General features: G+C 34.6%; 1 protein-coding gene across 1 annotated transcript in view; it reads right to left on the bottom strand.

Moving 5' to 3' along the window:
* LOC140447740 (uncharacterized) overlaps nt 1–20,838 on the bottom strand; it is a 399,971-nt gene that overhangs the window by 126,834 nt on the left and 252,299 nt on the right. The window contains exon 12 of the mRNA XM_072540569.1: nt 5,645–5,782. Within this exon, the coding sequence (XP_072396670.1) occupies nt 5,645–5,782 (138 nt within the window). The remainder of the gene's footprint in view (nt 1–5,644; nt 5,783–20,838) is intronic.

Below are 20,838 nucleotides of genomic sequence, written 5' to 3'. Positions count from 1 at the left end.
AAATGGCGGACATATTACTTATCGTTAATTTTTCCCCAAAAAATTGCAATTTCACCCCTGTCCGCCACCCCTTATGTATCCACTCTCGCGTCCGCCCTTTGGGATTTCGTCTGGTTATACCAAGATCTTACTCTGGGCAAATTTTCAGCCATATTATCGATCGTTAATTTTTCTGAAAAAAATTACAACTTCATCCCTGTATAGCCACCCCCTGTACCACGAGGGGCGTCCGCCTGTAAGGCAAAGTCTTAACCCAGTTACAATGAATATATTCCAATAGAGAAATGTCATATTACTGATCAGTTCAAAATTTCGGCTCTATCTCTTGGACTATAAGGAAGCGATAAGTGGTTTGACAGCATAATAACTGCTTGTGTAGTCTAGTTTTCACAGTTATTCTAGGCAACCTATTTGGGTGGAGTTTTGACTTGTTCTTGAATGAATTCAGAATCCAGCAGCCCGCTGAAGTATTGGATTTTTATAATATAATTATTTGACTACCTTTTGTTGGCCAACCACCTAGAGCGGAGTTGAGCCGAAATACATTGATTTCGTATGTTCCGTTTTAAATTCGTTCAATCTGTATATATATATATATATATATATATATATATATATATATATATATATATATATATATATATATATATAAGGAAGCCAAAACAACAATTAAAGTATATGAAGGAACAAAATACAAATAAATAGAGGCGTGGGACAGGGTGACACAATATCACCAAAACTTTTCAATCAGGCTCTGGAAGATATTTTTAAAAGATTAGAATGGGAAGAAAAAAGGTATAAAAATTTGTGGACAACACTTGAACCATCTAAGGTACGCTGATGACATCGCATTGATAACCGATAAAAAAGAAGAATTATTTGAAATGATGAAAGAACTGGACGTAGAAGCTGGAAAGATAGGCCTAAATATGAATTACAGCAAGTTACAGCAAGATCAAAATCATAACAAATACAGATGAAGACATCACAATGAGGATCGGACAAGATAAAATAGAACAAGTTCAGGATTATATATATATATATATATATATATATATATATATATATATATATATATAAATATATATATATATATATATATATATATAAATATATATATATATATATATATATATATATATATATCTGGGTCAAATTATAAAACTTAACAAAGAAAACCAAACAGCAGAGATAAAAAGACGAGTTAGACTGCCATGGGTGGCATTTGGAAAACTAAGCTACATTCTTAAAAACAAAAGATATCCACAGCATCTTAAGACCGAAGTATATAATCAATGCGTACTCCCTGTTGTCACTTATGGTTCCCAAACGTGGACATTTACAAAAACAAATATGAACAAAATCATAAAAACCCAAAGAGCAATGGAAAGACAAATGTTGCACATAAGATTATTGGATAAAAAGAGAAACGAGTGGATAAGAGAGAAATCAAAAGTGATAGATGTTAGACAAGAAGTTGCAAAATTGAAATAGAGATTTACAAGACAAAAAGAAGACCGATGGAACAAAATTCTTATAAGTTGGAGACCGTGGGAATATAAACGAAGCAGAGGAAGGCCCCAAATGAGATGGGCAGATGATATCAAGAAGCACGTGGGCTCTAGGTGGATGACTATAGCGACAGACAGAGAAGAATGGAAAAGGATTTTAGGAGGCCTATGTCCAACGATGGACCGAAGAAGGCAAATTAGATCGATTAGAACGAATTTTAGCTGGTTCCGTGGTATGTACGGGTAAAAGTGGGTCGTGAGGGGAACTGAGGGCGCGAGACAAATCGGTGGAAGGCCAAGTTGAGGTTGGCAACTAAGTCGGTGTTGAACGGACGTGTGGCAGTTAAGCTGGTCAAAACCGGCGAATTTGTGGAAATTTAGTGAAAATTTACTCTCTGTAATATGGCAGATTTGAAAAGAGTAATCGCTATTTTAATAAGAGTTTAAGAGATTTGTGCCGTGTACCAGAGTATTGAAATTGGTTCCAGTTTTGTAACCACTTATAGTGGTGTCGTAATGTGCCACTGATTTTGTTCCAACCTCACTTTATTTGTCTCTGGTCGTCTTTCCGGACCAGTTGAAGCAGTCCTTTTTTGTATAGCGGAAATTCCAGTATAATTTCAGTTTAACACTCCGAAACCTTAGTGCTTTTTTTGGCGAAGTCAGGTAACTTTTTGTGTTTTCATTATGAAGTAACGACAGAATTTTTTTTTATAATTGCTTTCATAATTTAAATTATAAAAATAACATGTTTTAATAATTAATATTGTAAATCTTAGGGTGTGGCTATGCTGCCATTTTAATGTTCTCTGTTAAATTCAATGTTGACATATGACAGCTAGATTCATATTTTTGTGGCATTAGCTTGTTTTGTTTTTAGAAAAGGTTGATCTTTATGAATAGTTGTATTTAAAAAGATAATTCTTTACTTGTAATAATTTATTTGCCACAGTTTATAGCCCAATAACATTTGTAAGTTATGTAGCAATTCCCACTTGTAAACGAATAGGACACATGTAAGTTTTTCTTTGTTATTTTTGGTATAAATTTTTGCAACTAATTACATCATATATATTTTTTACCATTTAATATTTTGTAACTGTTTATGTTGAGACAGTCATAAATGTTTAATTTATCTCTCTGAACCATCTTGTTTATTTTAGAAAAGTCTCCTAACGCCTGTTTGTAGTCTTTATTTTAGGAAAGAAGAGCCTTTTTTCCTTTAAACAGCAAGATTAGGATTCTTCGAAGCGGCGTCCTTATTTCAAATAGCTAGAGGTCTTTCTTGTTGTTCTTATTTGCCCTTTTGTCCAGGAGATTTATAAAGTATCCATTTGTTTCAATTTTTTGTAGTTGCCCCAATCCAACCCCATTGCCATTCACTTATCCACGACCCAGCTCTCCAAATAAGCCCTGAGTGCCGTTTGCACAGTTTCGTTTATTTTGCTTGCTCTATCTCCACCCCAGTAGTTTCTGTCCCCAGTTTTCAAACCCCCTAAAATTATACCCTATGTGGTAGGCAAAATATCTTCGTTACAAAATGGTGCCCAACGTGGGGCAGGTTTTAGATTCTGAATACTCCTACAAGTAGTCTTAACAAGGTAAGACAGATTCCTTTCCCCCAAGCCATATCTTTTTCAATTTTTCCCTAGTTTTCTGCCATTTATATGAAACCCCCCTTTTAAATAGTGCCTAAGTGTCCCACAAACAGTAATTGTTTATGTATTGTATATCAACATATGTATTGTTTTTTTTTATGTAATGTACTGTAATGTTTATATTGTAGATTTTATGTGTATTTGGTAATGAAAGCAAATATTTGAGATTGAATATTTAAATATGAATTTTAAATGATGTTTTGATATTGAAATTATTGAAATGATTTTTAGTTAATTAACAGTAACAAATAATACCGTTATTGTTGCATTTATTTTTAATTGATTTGACAGATTCTACAGAATAATCGGTTTTTGTAATTTTTTGTTTGTTCGGTCATTTTGAGTAAATGTTTGTATTGTTTAGAGTGACTTTTGTTTGAGCTGATGAGTATAGTTGTGTTTTGTCCTATGTGTCTAATTAACCATCTCTGACGGTGTATTTTATGCCACGGGTTAGTTGGAGGTTGTAAATGAGAAGTAGTCGTAGAGAAGATTCGACCAATTGTAGTCTCAGTCGTAGACTGTTGTGTTTTGTGTTTCCTTTCTTGTATCTGAAGGACCACAAGTGTAATATTTGTGATCAGGAGATGCTGTTTTAGTTTTGACTAAGAGCAGTATCATTTAGTTTTCGGAACATAAGTTGGTTATTTTGTGTTATTTTTGTGTAGCTAATTCAAAAAGTTAAGTTTTCAATATGATTAGTGTTTTATCTTCCCTTGTATGTACAGTTTATGTTGTTTGTTGTTTCCATGTTGTTTCAAACCATTTTTTTAGTCCTTGTTAGTGGAAGTGTGAACTTTTAAGAGTCAGATTAGAGACCTCATTTTTGTTTACCAATTGATTACTAAGTCAAGAGCAGAAGTTGCGACAAATTGGATGAGTTTTGGATTCCAGTGCGTTGAAGTGCAAGTGAGACTTACTATCAGGTGATAAGGGGAAACGGTTGTTTCTTAAAATTGTCATATTTTCTACTAGTTGTTGAGTTTAATATTAGTTGTTTTTGTGTGTTTGCTTTCATCCAATTTTTGATAAATGAAGTCTACCCAAGTTAATCATTTGAAATCAGGAGAGTTATCTTATGAGCTTTTCATAACAGGTTTTGATGTCCCAAATAAGACAGTTGATGATAAGAGAAAGATGTTAAGGGCTTTGTTGGCCAAGGAGGCCACTTCGTCTTCAAGTTTAGTAGATTTGGTTAATAATGTAGTAGATCCTAAGAAGGAGTTGTGTGAGATCAAGTTAATTATGAAAGATTTATATAGTAGTGCTCAATCAATGAATGCACAGTCAACTAAAGCTGATTTTGCTAGATTTGAGACAAAGTCTACACATTTAGACACCAGATTAGAAAATTTCCCTATGAATTATGTTGAAGAGGAAGTAAAAAAGTTTGTCAATGAGTGTAAAGATGATTTGTTGATGTTGAAAGGTAATATGTTGGAAAAAGAGGAAATATCTGATGAAATATCCATAACATCCACTAGTAGTCCAGTCTCAGCCCCTGTAGTTCCCAGTTGTACAGTCACAGCCCCAATAATACAGGTTTCAACTCCTGTCATTATTTCTGATTTACATGTTAAGTTTAATGGTGAAAGTAAAGCCCTTCCCACATTTTTAGAAAAATTTATCCAAAATTTAGGTGGTAAATTTAGTCAAACTTTGAAGAAACGAAGAAGGTATGTGAAATAGAAAAATAATGTGAAGCCTGGAATGTTGCATTTCCTAACATATAAATGAAATATAAAAAAAGCGTTCTGAATCTTTTATTACTTGATTGCGATCCACAGAACACAATCTAACAAAAAATTATCAACTATAAACTAAAATAACTACAATTATCAAAAATTATATAATAGTACTAATAAATAAATACTTGTCACAAAGGCACAAATTCTTTTAAACTGGTTTCTTAAACAAGAAATGAGCAGAAACCATCTTACTAAGGAAGAAAAAACTGCGCATCTGCATGGGTAAATCCCTACATGGAAGACATGCTCATTAAGTCAACCAATACGATGTCGACAATACAACTTCGAACTATTGGTTGGCATCAGGAAAGATGTTTCCCCCAACGAGTTTTATTCAGGATTCAGAGCCATTCAGGATCAGGTTATTTCAATAAGGAATTACCTGAAATGTATCCAGAAGAATTGAAAGTACCCAAACGATACCTATTATCCTCTATACTACTGGTGTCATTTAGAAAAACCTAGAGAACATCAAACAGCTGGGTCTTAGTACAACATTCTACGAGACCACGCAAAAAGCGGTACTACTCGCGACATCAAAATGCGTTCAAATTTTTTTTGTAAGATACTCCTGCATACCAGGTCACCTGGAACTTGATAATACTGAAAGAGTTTTCCCAGAGCTCAATCCTTTTGATACTGTAGGTATCTGGGATGAGTGAAGTTTCCCCTTAGTGAGAGCCTCGTGGCTTAAATTTGAACATTAAATAAATATGCAAAAACTTACCTTTTCTTGTGCTTTTCTGTTCCTCTGTGTGGCGTGTGATTATCTGAATTCCACTCCCTTAGTTCCTTGTAAATGTCTGATGTTTCTTGTCTTTGTGGTGTAAGAGTTTCATTTAAAGATGGATAACCACTGCTATGTCTGTAACAATTTTTTTAATTGTGAACTTGTGATTCATTTGTGCATGTTATATTTGGTATAATTCAATATGTTCATAGAGGGTGTTTGGAAAAGTATTTAGTGCTTATTTAAATATTTCATTTTTATGATTCTTAATATGCTTAACAAATGACCTTATTTAATTACTTATTTCGTTGTTTATCTTCTATTGTCCTACGTTAAAATTGGCTATATTCATATTTTTTATCAAATCTGAGAACCACTTGCAAGCGATTACTCACATGTCTATGAGAAAATCATTAACTTACCCCATAACGTTCGAGTTAATAGCTTTTTAAAAATTGAAAACTTTGTTTTCAAAACTTCCACAAATTTTTATTTTTATTTTTATTTTTATTTTTAGGAAGTTTTGAAAACAAAGTTTTCAGTATTTTATTGTTACATAAAATGATTTTCCATCAAGTAACGGTCGAATCCATCAATTATTTTTAAAAATTAATTAAAAATTAAATTTAAAAATGGAACCGTTAACATGTATCATACATTTCGACGTAGATTATCAAGACAAGAGTGCATCAATGAACTTAACTCGTTATACGGAGATCAAGCACCATCCTTTAGCACCGTAAAAAATTGGTACAATAAATTGTATCGTGGTCGACGCTCTCTCCAGGACGAATCCCGTGAAAGTCGCCTCAAATCGACTGTTATACCGATCGTATATCATAAAAACCATCGATGCTGTGCGTGAACTGATAGAGCAAGATCATCATGTGATGCATGATCATTTGGCTGTAAAAAAGATTTATATATATATATATATATATATATATATATATATATATATATATATATATATATATACTGTATCATAATCACAATATATCCTCGTGTTTAATAATATCTTTTTCTAATATCTCGTGTTGGCATTGAACTAAATTCAAAGTGTATCCTTATGACACATGATATATGTTTCATGCTCGTTTATCCTGACACTCATGTGGTCTTGCGGTTTCTCCCACGTGAAAATTGTTGCATTCACAGAGTATTTTATAGATGAAGTTCTTTGATCTCCCTTGTGTGTTGATAGGTTTGGTTTTGGACAGAATAGATCTCAGTGTATTGGTTTTTTTGAATGATGTGATATACTTATTTTCTATCCTTTTTAATTTTTCTGATAAGCCCTTCAGATATGGTATTATTGTCATTTTTAAAAACTTTCTGGTGAAGTTTTCTGGATTGTTATGTTTTGTTGTTTCCTTTCTTCAATCTTTTGATATTACTTGTTTATAAATGACAATGATTAATCGTTTTTTGTTAAATTCTTTGTTAGCAGATTAATTTCCTGAGAAGATTTTTGCCTCGTAAAATGAATTTTCATTAGAGCAGGTGTTTTGGGCTCTATCGTATGATTTGATAGCACAACATTAATACCAAAAAAGGAAATATTATATTATTATAAAGGGAAAATATATTATTAGGTGGAATAATTAAAATCAACGCAGTAAACATAATAAAACAATAATTAAACAAAATTGACCACAAGAAGAAAAAAGACTGGATGAACGAAGAAATTCTACAATTAATGGAAAAGAGAAGATAAGTTAAAAATCTGGAGAAAATAATATATAGTAAAACTCATCGATAAATATAAAAAAAAAATAAAAGAAGCAAAATAAAATTGGCAGAATGAGAAATGCTGGGAGACTGAAAGACTACAGAAATTACACAACTCTTTATTATACATAGGAATAAAAAAAATCACCGGAAATTACATAAGCAAATTCGGTAACAAACGAATAGATGCCAATGGACACATAACAATTGGCACGCAGATAAAACTTAAAACTTGGAAAGAATATTATAAAATAATTCTTTCAAGTCCAAAGAGTTGGCCCAATAACAATAGAAGAAACAGATAACGGGCCAAATTTAACAGAACTAGTGATTTTGCCATTTGCTATGCGACGGGCGATCGAATCAATTGCCATCTACAATCGCTCAATTTTTTCTAACTCCCTCCAATTTTTTCTGACTTACTCTAATTTTATCGTATCTCCCTCTAATTGTCCTAACGCCCTCCTATTTTATCGTGTCTCCTTCTAATTTCTTTTGACTCCCTCTAATTTTTCTAGTAAACGGGAGCAAATTCATTACGACTCAATAAGTTGAGTTATGAGCTGTTGAAGGTAATACCTCTCTGGATGTCTCATGTCTCATTGCATGACCGCAATATTGTAACTTTCGAATTTTTATTGTTTTGTTATTTCTGTGCTCTTTTTCATTCGGTGTAAAACTATATCATTTGTTATTCGATCAACCCAAATTATCCGCAATATTCGTCGGTAAATCCACATCTCAAAGGCCTCCAGTTTTTTCATTAGTGTTGCTGTAAGAGTCCAGCTCTCCATGCTATCCTGCAATGTGGAGAATATGTAGCAGCGTATTAATCTGATTTTAAGCTTTAATGTAATATATCTATTAATGAGAATTTTATTTAGTTTATAGCAGGCGGCTCTGACTTTTTCAATGCATATTCTTCCTTGAAAATAAATTCGCAGTAGATATTAAAAAGTAAAGGCGTTAAAATACACCCTTGTCTCACTCCACATCGTATTTCCACTGCTTCCGTCGTATTCTGACCAATTCGTATGTTTGCACATTGATACCAATACAAATTTTGATAAGGCGGAGGTCTTGGTCATCAATTCCCACCTGTTTCAAGACACCTATCACTTTGTCGTGAGTGATCCGGTCAAACGCCTTTTTAAGTCGATAAAACACATATATACTGGTTGTTATATTATATCCCTACATCTTTGAACCAGATTCTGCAAACTGAAGAATGCTTCTCTGGTTCCAAGGTTATCTCTGAAACCAAACTGTGTTTACCTTAGTTATACTATCTATTTTGTTGTAAATTCTCGAGTGCAGTATTCTTAAGAAAATTTTCAGTACATGGCTCATTAGACTGATAGTGGGATGATCGCAACATTGTTTAGCGTTTATTTTTTTGACTCTCATTACAAATGTTGACAGTAGCCACTCTGTTAATAGCCCTGTTTCGTATATTTTATTGAAGAAGTTTAGAAGAGAATGTTTGCCTTTATCGTCGAGTAGTTTAATTATTTCACTGGCAATTTCAACTGGACCGGTTGCTGTCCTACTCTTTGATAGTTGTATAGCTCTTTCCATTTCATCGAAGGTTATGTTTGGACCAGTCGATGTATTTTCGATTTGTATTTCTGTTCTTTCGTCATCAAGCAGTTCCTCAATATATTCCCTCCACCTCTCCAGTTTGTCTTGTTCATTGACTGTGATATTTCCTTGTTTATCAAGTAAACTACTTGAAGTTAACCTATATGGTCCAGTTATGTCTTGCACATTTTTGTACATATTAAAAACGTGTCATTATTTTTCTGCAGTTCTTCTATTTTAATACATTTGCTGCTGTACCATTTTCTTTTGCATCCCGAATTTTCTTTCTGATTTATTTATTGGTTTTCATTTTTCTGTTCTCGTCTCTTTTCCATCAATCTCAATATTTCATCAGTCATCCATCGTTGTTTGCGTTTATTAATAGTTTTATACTTTTTGGGTGTTTGTTACATGATCGTTTTCTTCCGATTTTTTTAACTTCTTTTTTATCTCGTGTATGATTTCTTGGTTATCTCCAATACAGTCAGTGTTAATTCGGTTAATCGGTTTTTAGCGTTTTACTTTTTTAAGTTTGAGTTTGATGTCACTAATTAATAAGTTATGATCTAAGGGGAAAACTGCTCCAGATAGTGATTTAGTTATCTTGATTAAATTTCGGTATCTTTCAGTAGTTGTTATATAATCGATCTGATTTCTTATGGTCTTCGCTTTAGTATCTATTGGTAACTTCCAAGTGTATAAACGAGATTATTTACGCACTGAAAAATATATGGTAAATAGATTATTTGCGTAGAAACTGAAAAATATGAAAAACGGAAAAACTCCGGGTCCAGACGAGACGCCTATCGAACTATTGAAGTTGAAATGTATATATATATATATATATATATATATATATATTCTTTCGAACATGCATTCGGCGTGGACCATGTAACGGTTGCATCTCGAAATCGCCGAGAACTTTCGACAAATGTATCGAGCGCGGGAGACGTCGACTCGTCAAACAACGAATTAAAGGTGGGACTACTCAAGATGATTCTAGAACAATACTTTTGGTATATATATATAACGATGTTATGAGTAGAGTTTAGTTGATAAGGTATTACCGAACTGTAAACTTATAAATAAATATATTTATATAAATTCCAACCGCTCGTTTTATTTAATATCGCTACAGTGGTGTCCGGTGTCAGATTTCGTGTGAGAAAATAAATTCAGCAGTGACTTTTGAAAAAGACTTTTGAACTTTTAAAAAGTATTGTTCGTCGAGAACATCCGCGTAATTTGGTACTGATCTTTGTAAAAAAAAAGAACATTAAAAAAATACGTGTGTTCCTGACCAAAGATGCTGCTAGTACAACTTTCAATAAAACAGTTGCGTGAGCAACTAGAAGAACGCGATGAAGACTGCAGCGGGTCCAAGAAGATCCTCCAAGAACGACTGAAGAATGTTCTTAACAAGAATGGAGATGACCCAGAGACATTCCAGTTTCAATCAGCAGAAGAAACAGTTTTAACAAAATAGAATGAGAAATTTGAAAATGTCTCGCAAATGATTGAAGAAACTTCTAAAAAAATGATGAAAGATTCGATGAAACGTCTCAAATTATTAAAGAAGTAGCTAGACAAAACGACGAGAAACTCGAACAGGTTTCCAGAAGATTCGAAGAAGTATGTATTCAGAACAATGAGAAATTTGAAGAAGTGTCGAAAACATTCGATAAAGTAGAAGAGAAGATCAAACAGTTAGAGAGCATGATAGCCAATACAAAAGTGCTACCACCAGTTAATACAGTAGCCTAGAGCCTACAAATCACCCAGAGACGAAACAACACATCATATGAGATTCAAATTTCCACCATTTGATGGAAAGTCTTCTTGGTCCATATACCTTAGACAATTTGAAGCTATTGCGACAGCCAATCATTGGAAAGAACAAGAAAAAGCTGTTTCCTTAACTGCTGCTTTACGAGGTGATGCTGCGGATATCCTAAGATCGATTCCTAACGGTCAAGAAAAATGTTACCAGACCTTGTTCACTCGAGTAGACAGACGTTACGGAGACGCCCATCTACAACAAGTCTACAAGGCGCAACTAAGAAATAGAATTCAACGAGCAAGTGAAAATTTGCAATAGTTTGAAGCAGATGTTGCTCGTATAGTGCGGTTAGCTTATCCAGAGGCACCAGACAAAATTTTGGAAGAAATTGCTGTAGATATATTCGTCAATGGGTTAAAAGACAATGAATTACAGAAAGCTTTACGACTAGCAAGACCGAAAGTTCTAGATGAAGCGCTCGCTATTGCCTTGGAACTTGAAACAGCTAGTCAAATTTCACGGACCCATCGAGTAAGAACCATTGAAGAAGGCAACGAACCAAACGATAAACGTCAGGAAGAAATGGTACGAAAAGTAGTTCGTAACACGATGCCGAAGAGACGCGAGCCCAGATGTTGAAATTGTGGTGACGTATGTCACATTCGCCATAATTGCAAGAAAATGATACAACAGTCGGAAAACTAAAACGGGTCGACACCAAGGGGCAACTGCCGACCTCGAGAAACACTCATAGTAACTTTGAACATTACGTCCTCCGGTGAAATTCATAGCTTGTACATCGAGGGTCATATCAATAATATATGTAGATCGTTTTTGGTAGACACAGGTGCAACAAGAACGATTGCACGTCCAGAAGTTGTACGCGGCCATCTTAAATTATCGCATGCAACAGTAAAGCTTAGAACAGCAACTGGTGCGATAATTAATACATATGGTGAGGCTAATATGTCAGTATCCATTGGCCAGACCACAGTGAAACATAGAGTATTAATTGCAGAGATCTCCGACGAGTTCATATTGGGGATGGATTTACTAAGGAAAGTTGGGGCTGTATTGAATGTCAAAGATGAAGTTCTCGAGATCAGCGGTGAAGAGTTGCCGTTTCATGAAGACAAAGAAGATGTTATCAGCTTAATAACTACTTGTGACGTAACAATAACCGGTAATAGTGAGAAAATCTTGATGACCAGACCTGATAGTTACTGCCGAGAGGGAAGTTTAAGGATGGTCGAAGATGTGAAAAATGCCGAGTTCCTAACGGCAAAAGCTTTGGTGAGAATTTGAGATGTCGTTCCTGTAAGAGTTATGAATTTAAAGGGAACTGCTATTAAGTTAAGTAAAAGAACTTTGATCGGACAGTGTGTTCCCGTGGCTTCGATTTGTTCTATGAATACTAATGAGAAACCATAAAAATCTAAGTATCTAAAGAAGCTTGTTGAGATAGTGATTAAAACGTGCCAAGATCTTGATGATGAACGAACTAAAAAAGTGAAGTCTATGCTGATAGAATTTCAAGATGTTTTTGCCATTGATAAGAAGGATAAGGGCAAAACAAGCATAGTAAAGCATAAAATTAATACCGGAGACGCTCAGCCAATCAGACAACAACCTAGACGACTTCCATTTGCGAAAAGAGATGAAGCCGAAGACATCATCAAAGATATGAACAAACAAGGGGTAATTGAACCATCAAACAGTCCATGGACATCACCAGTAGTGCTAGTGAAGAAGAAAGATGGTTCAACGCGTTTTTGTATTGACTACCGACAACTCAATGCGGTAACTAAAAAAGATAGTTATGCTTTGCCCAGAATAGACGATACTTTGGATACTCTTTCTGGTTCTCGTTGGTTCTCCAGACTTGATTTAAAAAGTGTATATTGGCAAGTAGACATGGAGCCAGCTGATCGGGAAAAAAACCGCATTCTCGATAGGATCAGGGCTTTGGCAGGTTCACAGTTATGCCCTTTGGTTTATATAATGCCCCTGCCATATTTGAATGATTAATGGAGGCAGTGTTAGGAGGACTAACATGGAAAACATGCCTGGTTTATTTGGATGATGTAATTGTGGTTGGAAGATCCTTCGATGAACATGCCAACAATCTGAAATAAGTCTTTCAACGATTGCGGGTAGCGAATTTGAAGTTAAGTCCGAAGAAATGTCACATGTTTCCACGAGAAGTGAAGTACTTGTGACATATTGAAGCAAGTAATGATGTAACAGCTGATCCTGAAAAACTTGCCGCAATTAAGGATTGGCCAGTACCAAGAGACAAACACGAAATCAGAAGTTTTCTTGGTCTATGTACATATTACCGACGTTTTGTCAAATGATTTGCCAACATCTCTAAGCCATTAACAAAGTTGACAGAAGAAGGCAAAGAATATACATGGAGAAGAGTGTCAAAAAGCTTTCGAACACTTACAAATGGCTCTGATCAGCGCACCGATTTTAAGCTACCCTAGACAGGCAGGAAAATTTGTGTTGGATACAGATGCAAGCAACAGTGCAATAGAAGCTGTTCTCTCCCAAATCCAAGATGGGCAGGGGAAAGTCATCGCTTACTTTAGCAAGTCTTGTCGAAATCAGAAAGAAACTATTGGGTTACCAGGATAGAATTGCTAGGCGTAGTGGAGGCTTGCGAGCATTTCCATAAATAATTGTATGGCAGAAGGTTTCTTCTTCGCACGGATCACGCTGCTCTAAAATGGCTCCTACAATACCGTAATCCAGAGGGCCAGATGGCAAGATGGTTAGAACGATTACAAGAATATGATTACGAGATCGAACACAGGGCTGGAAGAGTTCATTTAAATGCTGATGCCCTCTCCAGACGGCCGTGCAGTTCAAATTGTAATCACTGTCTTAAATTAGAAGAACGACTTTGCCCCGTGAGACGAACTACCGTCATTAATGATCAATGGCAGCCTCAACAGCTACAAGACGCTCAAGCAGATGATCCATGTATAAAAAGAGTATTGGATTGGATGCGTCGAAGTGAAAGACCTTCTTCGCAAGACTTTAGTGCATGTAGTCCCGAAGTCAAGTGTTACTGGAGCCAATGGAATTGCCTAGTGCTAAAAGATGATCTTCTGTATAGAACCTTTGAGAACGATTAATTACTATTTAACTGGGAATAAGCCACAATTAAAGGTTAAAATACGTTTATTGACGTTTCAATTTCCACTTCGGAAATCGTTCTCAAAATACAAACATTAGTAAATTAAACAAATTTTGTTTTTGTTACTTAGTGAAAAATTCTTCTATTAATTTAATTTTATCTTATTTTATCCACAGTTCCAAGTTTGCAAAGAATGTTTGCAGTTCCAAGCTGTTATTGACTCATAAATTGTAGAGTTCAGAGCCTTCAGTACAACTTCAGCGGCTGAGACAAAATACAAACATTAGTAAATTAAATAAATTTTTTTTTATTTTTAAATTTTATTTTGAGAACGATTTCCGAAGTGGAAATTGAAACGTCAATAAACGTATTTTAACCTTTAATTGTGGCTTATTCCCAGTTAAATAGTAATTAATTTAAAATGCCACAAGAAAATAGCTTCAGAACAATACTTTGAGAACGATGATGGTACAGAAACTAAGCTTCAGTTGATTGTACCTAAAAGTAAAGTGTCAAAAGATTTGCGTCAGTTGCATGACGGTACATCAGGTGGACACTTTGGTATTACGAAGACTTTGCAAAAGGTTCGAGAACGGTTCTATTGGGTGAACTGTAAAGATGATGTAGAAAGATGTTGCCGGAAATGTGAACTGTGTGCAACCAGTAATGTGAAACAGTACAATGTTGGTAGTCATATGAAAAGAGTAGCAATTGACATTGCAGGTCCACTTCCAGAGACGAATGATGGAAATAAATACATCCTGGTAGCCATGGATTATTTTACGAAATGGACTGAGGCGTATGCGATACCAAATCAAGAAGCTGCTACCGTTGCAGGGGTACTCGTTAAAGAATTCTTTAGCCGATTTGGTGTTCCCTTGGAGATCCACTCCGATCAAGGGCGAAACTTCGAGTCAACCCTTTTCCAAAACGTTTGTAAATTGATTGGTGTCAATAAGACCAGAACGACACCCCTGCATCCTCAATCAGATGTAATTGTTGAGAGGATGAACCGAACGATAGGTAAACACCTGTCCAAAGTTGTATCAGAACATCAAAGAGACTGGGACCAGCACATTCATTTATTCCTAATAGCCTACCGCTCGGCCGTGAATGAAACTACAGGCCAGACTCCAACCTGCCTGATGTTAGGTCGTGAAGTTCGTTTGCCCTGCGACCTAGAGTTTGGCTGCAGATCTTCCGAAGAACATGTTGCAAGCGAAGATTATGTCGATCGCCTGAAGTTAAGAATGAAGAACATTCATAAACTTGCCCGACAACACATCCAGTTAGCCAGTGACAGAATGAAAGATCAATATGATTCTCGATGCAAGAATGAAAGCTATGAAGTAGGTGATCTTGTTTGGCTTTATAATCGACAATGTCGTCGTGGCTTGTCTTCTAAACTCCAAAGACAATGGGAGGGTCCATATGAAATTAAAAAGAGAATAAGTGACGTAATATACCGAATTAAGAAGTTGTCGAAAGGTAAACCAAAAGTAGTTCACATAAATCGTCTTGCACCTTATGCTGGCTCAAATGAAACAGAAGAAGCACGAACCCTTCAACATGATATCAAAGATGACCGGCGACCAGGCTTTAATGAATTTATGTCAAATTACGCAGAGAGGAAGAGTGCTAGATTCGGCGTGACCACAGAAGTTCAGCAGGATCGTTTTAGTGTTCCGCATAACGTCTCTCTAGCCCACTGTGTTGCCCAAGATCTTGAGATGACTAAAGGAATCTCATCCGTATTTTATATGAAATTCGGTTGTTTGGACGAGTTAAAAAAACCAGCAGCCTAAAGTTGGAAGAGTACTGAGATTAGAAGATGGTTCTCGAGTATATGGTGACCAGGAAGTCGTATACAGACAGGGCAACCTACGAGGATATATGGCGTGCTCTAACTAATTTGAAGAAAATTGTGTGAAATTATGATATCAGGAAGTTGGCCTTACCCAAGATAGGCCATGCACTAGAAAGTCTGGACAGGAAGATTGTCAGAAGCATGCTTGAAGTAATCTTCCGAGAAACCGACGTACGAATTACTGTGTGTTGTATTAACCCGAAGAGATCGTGTCCTTCAAAGTCTGTAGATTGTTATTTCTTTCTGAGGGGTTCATGCAGAGCTGGAGAGTCCTGTAGATTCCGCCATCATGGGCCTACATATAGAGTTGCTGATCGGGATGCTCAGATCTAAGAGGGGAGCAGTGTTACGAACATGCATTCGGCGTGGCCCATGTAACGGTTGCATCTGGAAAGCGCCGAGAACTTTCGACAAATGTATCGAACGATATTATGAGTAGAGTTTAGTTGATAAGGTATTACCGAACTGTAAACTTATAAATAAATATATTTATATAAATTCGAACCGCTCGTTTTATTTAATCTCGCTAAAATAAATATTGTTTAATTTTCAATTTGGCAAAATGTATATTTGTAGGTAGTTTTAACTTTAGCTATAAGGAACAAATGTGATTTACCGGGACTCGGCGAGTTCCGGTTACAGTTCGTGTGAACTGTAAACCCTTAGTGTGAAGAAGTGACTCAAAGCGGCAGTACATGGTTCTACTAGTTAGAATTCGAAGTAACATCTCAAATAGTGCTATGTGAAAAGCAATACTTCGTTTGTTTCACATTTTTGTTCAACTCACACAATACTTTGTGTAACGTACAGCTCCTGCCTAGTAAGAGATAATAGTAAAGTGCTCTGTGAGATAACAATACCTTGTTACTCTAATCTTTCATAACACAATACTTTGTGCTATGTAAATCTTCACCTTAAATTTAAAACTATAAGATTGGCTGCCAACACACTCAGCATTGAACTTCACCAACTCCATCTTTTGTGCTAAAGACTAACTTTTTCGTATGTGCTAGTAAGTTTTGTGACACGAACTTTCAACAACAGAACTATAAGTTTAAGTTAAGTTTATTGTTATATCATTTTTTATATAGTTTATATAGAATAGGGATTTCAGGATTTATATTTAATTTCATATTTTTTTACTGTTAATTACCATTTGTTTTCTCATTTAGGTGCAATATACAATTTGCCTGACTCTGCATTATTTTCTACTTTATGTAGCTTTAGTGAAATTGTAGTTTATTTTATTTTCTCTGGTTAGTATCTTTAGTTTCTACAGTTTTCCTTTGAGGCACAAAGTTGATATTTCAAGATTATAGCAAGTTTTCTATTTACGATCCTGCGCCTCCGTTTGTACTTTGCTAATTCAAGATCTTTTCAAGATCTGGGCCACTTGGTTAACTCATTTGTTAACATAAGTTGTTGATCCTTCGAGCCGGATCTAAGAGGCTTTATTCTGCTCTAATCATTGATATCAATTCATTGTCCAAAACCCCGAAATTGTTATCTTTGTGAAAAGTTTACAAATTCCACTAAAATTGTTTTCAAACATTTTCTCTATTACTTCTGAAATCCTGATCCATCTGACAACACCGTTTGTCCAACTCACAATAGCTTCTATATTTAATCCTAATTTGCATGGTTTGTTATAGACTTTCTCACTAGCCCTCATTAACATTCCGGTTTCCCAAATCTCTCTAGAGGTGGGACAATTGTATAGTGATTTTATGAAACTGAAACTAAAAATGGATCTTAAACAATCATTAAAATCACATCATTTAGCTAAGACTAAAATTACCAAAATTTGCTGACAAAGAATTCGGATGCTTTAAATATTCACTCTGTGCAAGAACGAATTATTCATTTAAAGGAGGCCTACACTCTGTATACCACTTCATAAGATTTGCTGGACTCTGAGAAAGATTATGACAATTCTTCAGAAGATTCATATGTAATTGATAATATGTATTTTTCGATACTCTTAACATTGAAGAATAAGCTGTAGTTGTTTTCAGTCACATTAATGTAATGAGTCATTTAAACTAAAGTCCAAATCAGTCGGTCACCATTCTGGTATTTCTCGTAAAACAGTAAAACTTCCCGAACTTAAAATAACACCATTTAAGGGTGATACTAACAGTTATCAAACGTTTCATCAAATTCTCTTCAGTATCATTGATTCAGACAAACTTTTCTCTCCCCACTATTGAAAAATTTGTCTACTCACGGTCGCTGTTACAGGGCGAACCATACAAAGTAATTGAAAACTTACCGCTTGTTGCAACTAACTATCAGTTAGCTCTCACCATATTAGTTCATAGGTACTCTAATAACAATTTTTTTTTATTTTACAAAATAGTCGCATCAACCTCTGAGGTTATTAGCGACATATATACATATATTAATTACTATTTAAATGGGAATAAGCCACAATTAAAGGTACGTTTATTGACGTTTCAATTTCCACTTCGGAAATCGTTCTCAAAATACAAACATTAGTAAATTAAACAAATTTTGTTTTTTGTTACTTAGTGAAAAATTCTTCTAATAATTTAATTTTATCTGACTCATCTATATTGACAATTCAGACATACATTATACATTTTAAAGTAGACGACTTTAAAATGATATTGCCAATATTGTTGAGTTGCGTTCCTGGGACGACTTTACTTATAAGATAGTTCATTCGATTACATGAAATCAACTTTAACTTGAGAATATCCGTCAGAAAAGATCATAACATGTAATTCGTCTTTAAAAAGACAAATACATGCCATGATGACAGTAAAATTCTCCTGTTAGTGATTCCATAGTAAATTATAAGGGAAAAACCAGGAAAAACCTCATAATACTATCCCGACATGGTAAGTATTTGATCGTGCATTTAGTTTACCTTCAATAAACACCAAATTCCGATTTTTTATGTTTGTTATTTAAAAAAAACATAAATGATATATTCTCTATATGTTACTGACTTACCAATACTGGTATTTTCCTTTTAATAACTTCCTCTTTCAATATCTGTAACCAGATCCTACTACATTCTGCCGAGGAATTCGCGACACAATTGGTCTCATTTAGCATAATTAGAGCCGCTTCTTTGATTTTTCTCTTTTTACCATCCGTTTCTTTTAGGACTATATTTGAATCATTCCATTGAACCCTATGTTCATTATCCCATGCGTGTTTACATATTTGAGATCTATCAAATTCTCTATTTTTAATATAGGATTGATGTTCACTTATTCTAACATTTAATGGCCTTGAAGTTTCACCTAAATAAAACTGATCGCATTCACAAGGTATTTTATAAATGCAATTCCTTGTCCTTTCTTGTTCATTGTTAGGTTTGGTTTTGTTTTTTATCAAGGCCATTAAATGTTAGAATAAGTGAACATCAATCCTATATTAAAAATAGAGAATTTGATAGATCTCAAATATGTAAACACGCATGGGATAATGAACATAGGGTTCAATGGAATGATTCAAATATAGTCCTAAAAGAAACGGATGGTAAAAAGAGAAAAATCAAAGAAGCGGCTCTAATTATGCTAAATGAGACCAATTGTGTCGCGAATTCCTCGGCAGAATGTAGTAGGATCTGGTTACAGATATTGAAAGAGGAAGTTATTAAAAGGAAAATACCAGTATTGGTAAGTCAGTAACATATAGAGAATATATCATTTATGTTTTTTTTAAATAACAAACATAAAAAATCGGAATTTGGTGTTTATTGAAGGTAAACTAAATGCACGATCAAATACTTACCATGTCGGGATAGTATTATGAGGTTTTTCCTGGTTTTTCCCTTATAATTTACTATGGAATCACTAACAGGAGAATTTTACTGTCATCATGGCATGTATTTGTCTTTTTAAAGACGAATTACATGTTATGATCTTTTCTGACGGATATTCTCAAGTTAAAGTTGATTTCATGTAATCGAATGAACTATCTTATAAGTAAAGTCGTCCCAGGAACGCAACTCAACAATATTGGCAATATCATTTTAAAGTCGTCTACTTTAAAATGTATAATGTATGTCTGAATTGTCAATATAGATGAGTCAGATAAAATTAAATTATTAGAAGAATTTTTCACTAAGTAACAAAAAACAAAATTTGTTTAATTTACTAATGTTTGTATTTTGAGAACGATTTCCGAAGTGGAAATTGAAACGTCAATAAACGTATTTTAACCTTTAATTGTGGCTTATTCCCATTTAAATAGTAATTAATTTAAAATGCCACAAGAAAATAGCTTCAGAACAATATATATATACATATACATAAGATAATTTATTTACAAATGTTAGATTTTGTTAAATACATTGATATCTTTAAGGAATTTTACCAAATGTTCAATTTTACAATTTTCTCTTAAGATTTCGTTTGTTGATCCGATGATGTGGTTGTTCTGTCTCTGCAACTGGTATCTTGAGCACTCTACAAGTACATGCTTAACACTTAGTGGGATATTACAGTTTTCACATAAAGTGGAATTAGTGTGACCAATTATGTGTCCGTGGGTAAGTCAAGTATGTCCTAGACGAAGACGAGTAACGATGACTTGGTGAGTTCTGTTGGGAATTTTAGATTTCCACGGTTTTACAAACGTTTTCACTTCGCGAAGTTTTGAAGTTGAACTGTACCACTGTTTTTGCCACAGATTTTCGACTTTCACTTTAATAAATGATTTTAAATCCTTAAGAACTACATCTCTCACTTCACTCGCGGTTTCCCTATTCCTGGCTTGTTGGGCTGTACGATCCGCTTCTTCGTTTCCTTGAAGGCCAATGTGTGAAGGAACCCATAAGAATTGTACAGTATAGTTATTGTTTTGAATGGTGGCTAGTTCTTTTTTGATTAGAAGAGCAATTGGATGCTTCGTGTACAGTTGGTTAATGGTATTGATGGAACTGAGGGAATCGGTAATTATAAGAGCATTGGATATATTGCTGGAGTTAATATGAACGAGAGCTTGATAGATGGCGTATAGCTCTCCAGTATGTATACAGGAATGGTAGTTTATACTCAAGTGTTATATTTGGAGTAATGACAGCTGCCGCAACTCCAGTAGATGTTTTA

Source organism: Diabrotica undecimpunctata, chromosome 8 (genome assembly GCF_040954645.1).
Source record: "Diabrotica undecimpunctata isolate CICGRU chromosome 8, icDiaUnde3, whole genome shotgun sequence".
Classification (NCBI taxonomy): Eukaryota; Metazoa; Arthropoda; class Insecta; order Coleoptera; family Chrysomelidae; genus Diabrotica; species Diabrotica undecimpunctata.
Note: the sequence above shows the minus strand (reverse complement) of the source record. Positions and strands in the feature narration are given on the sequence as shown.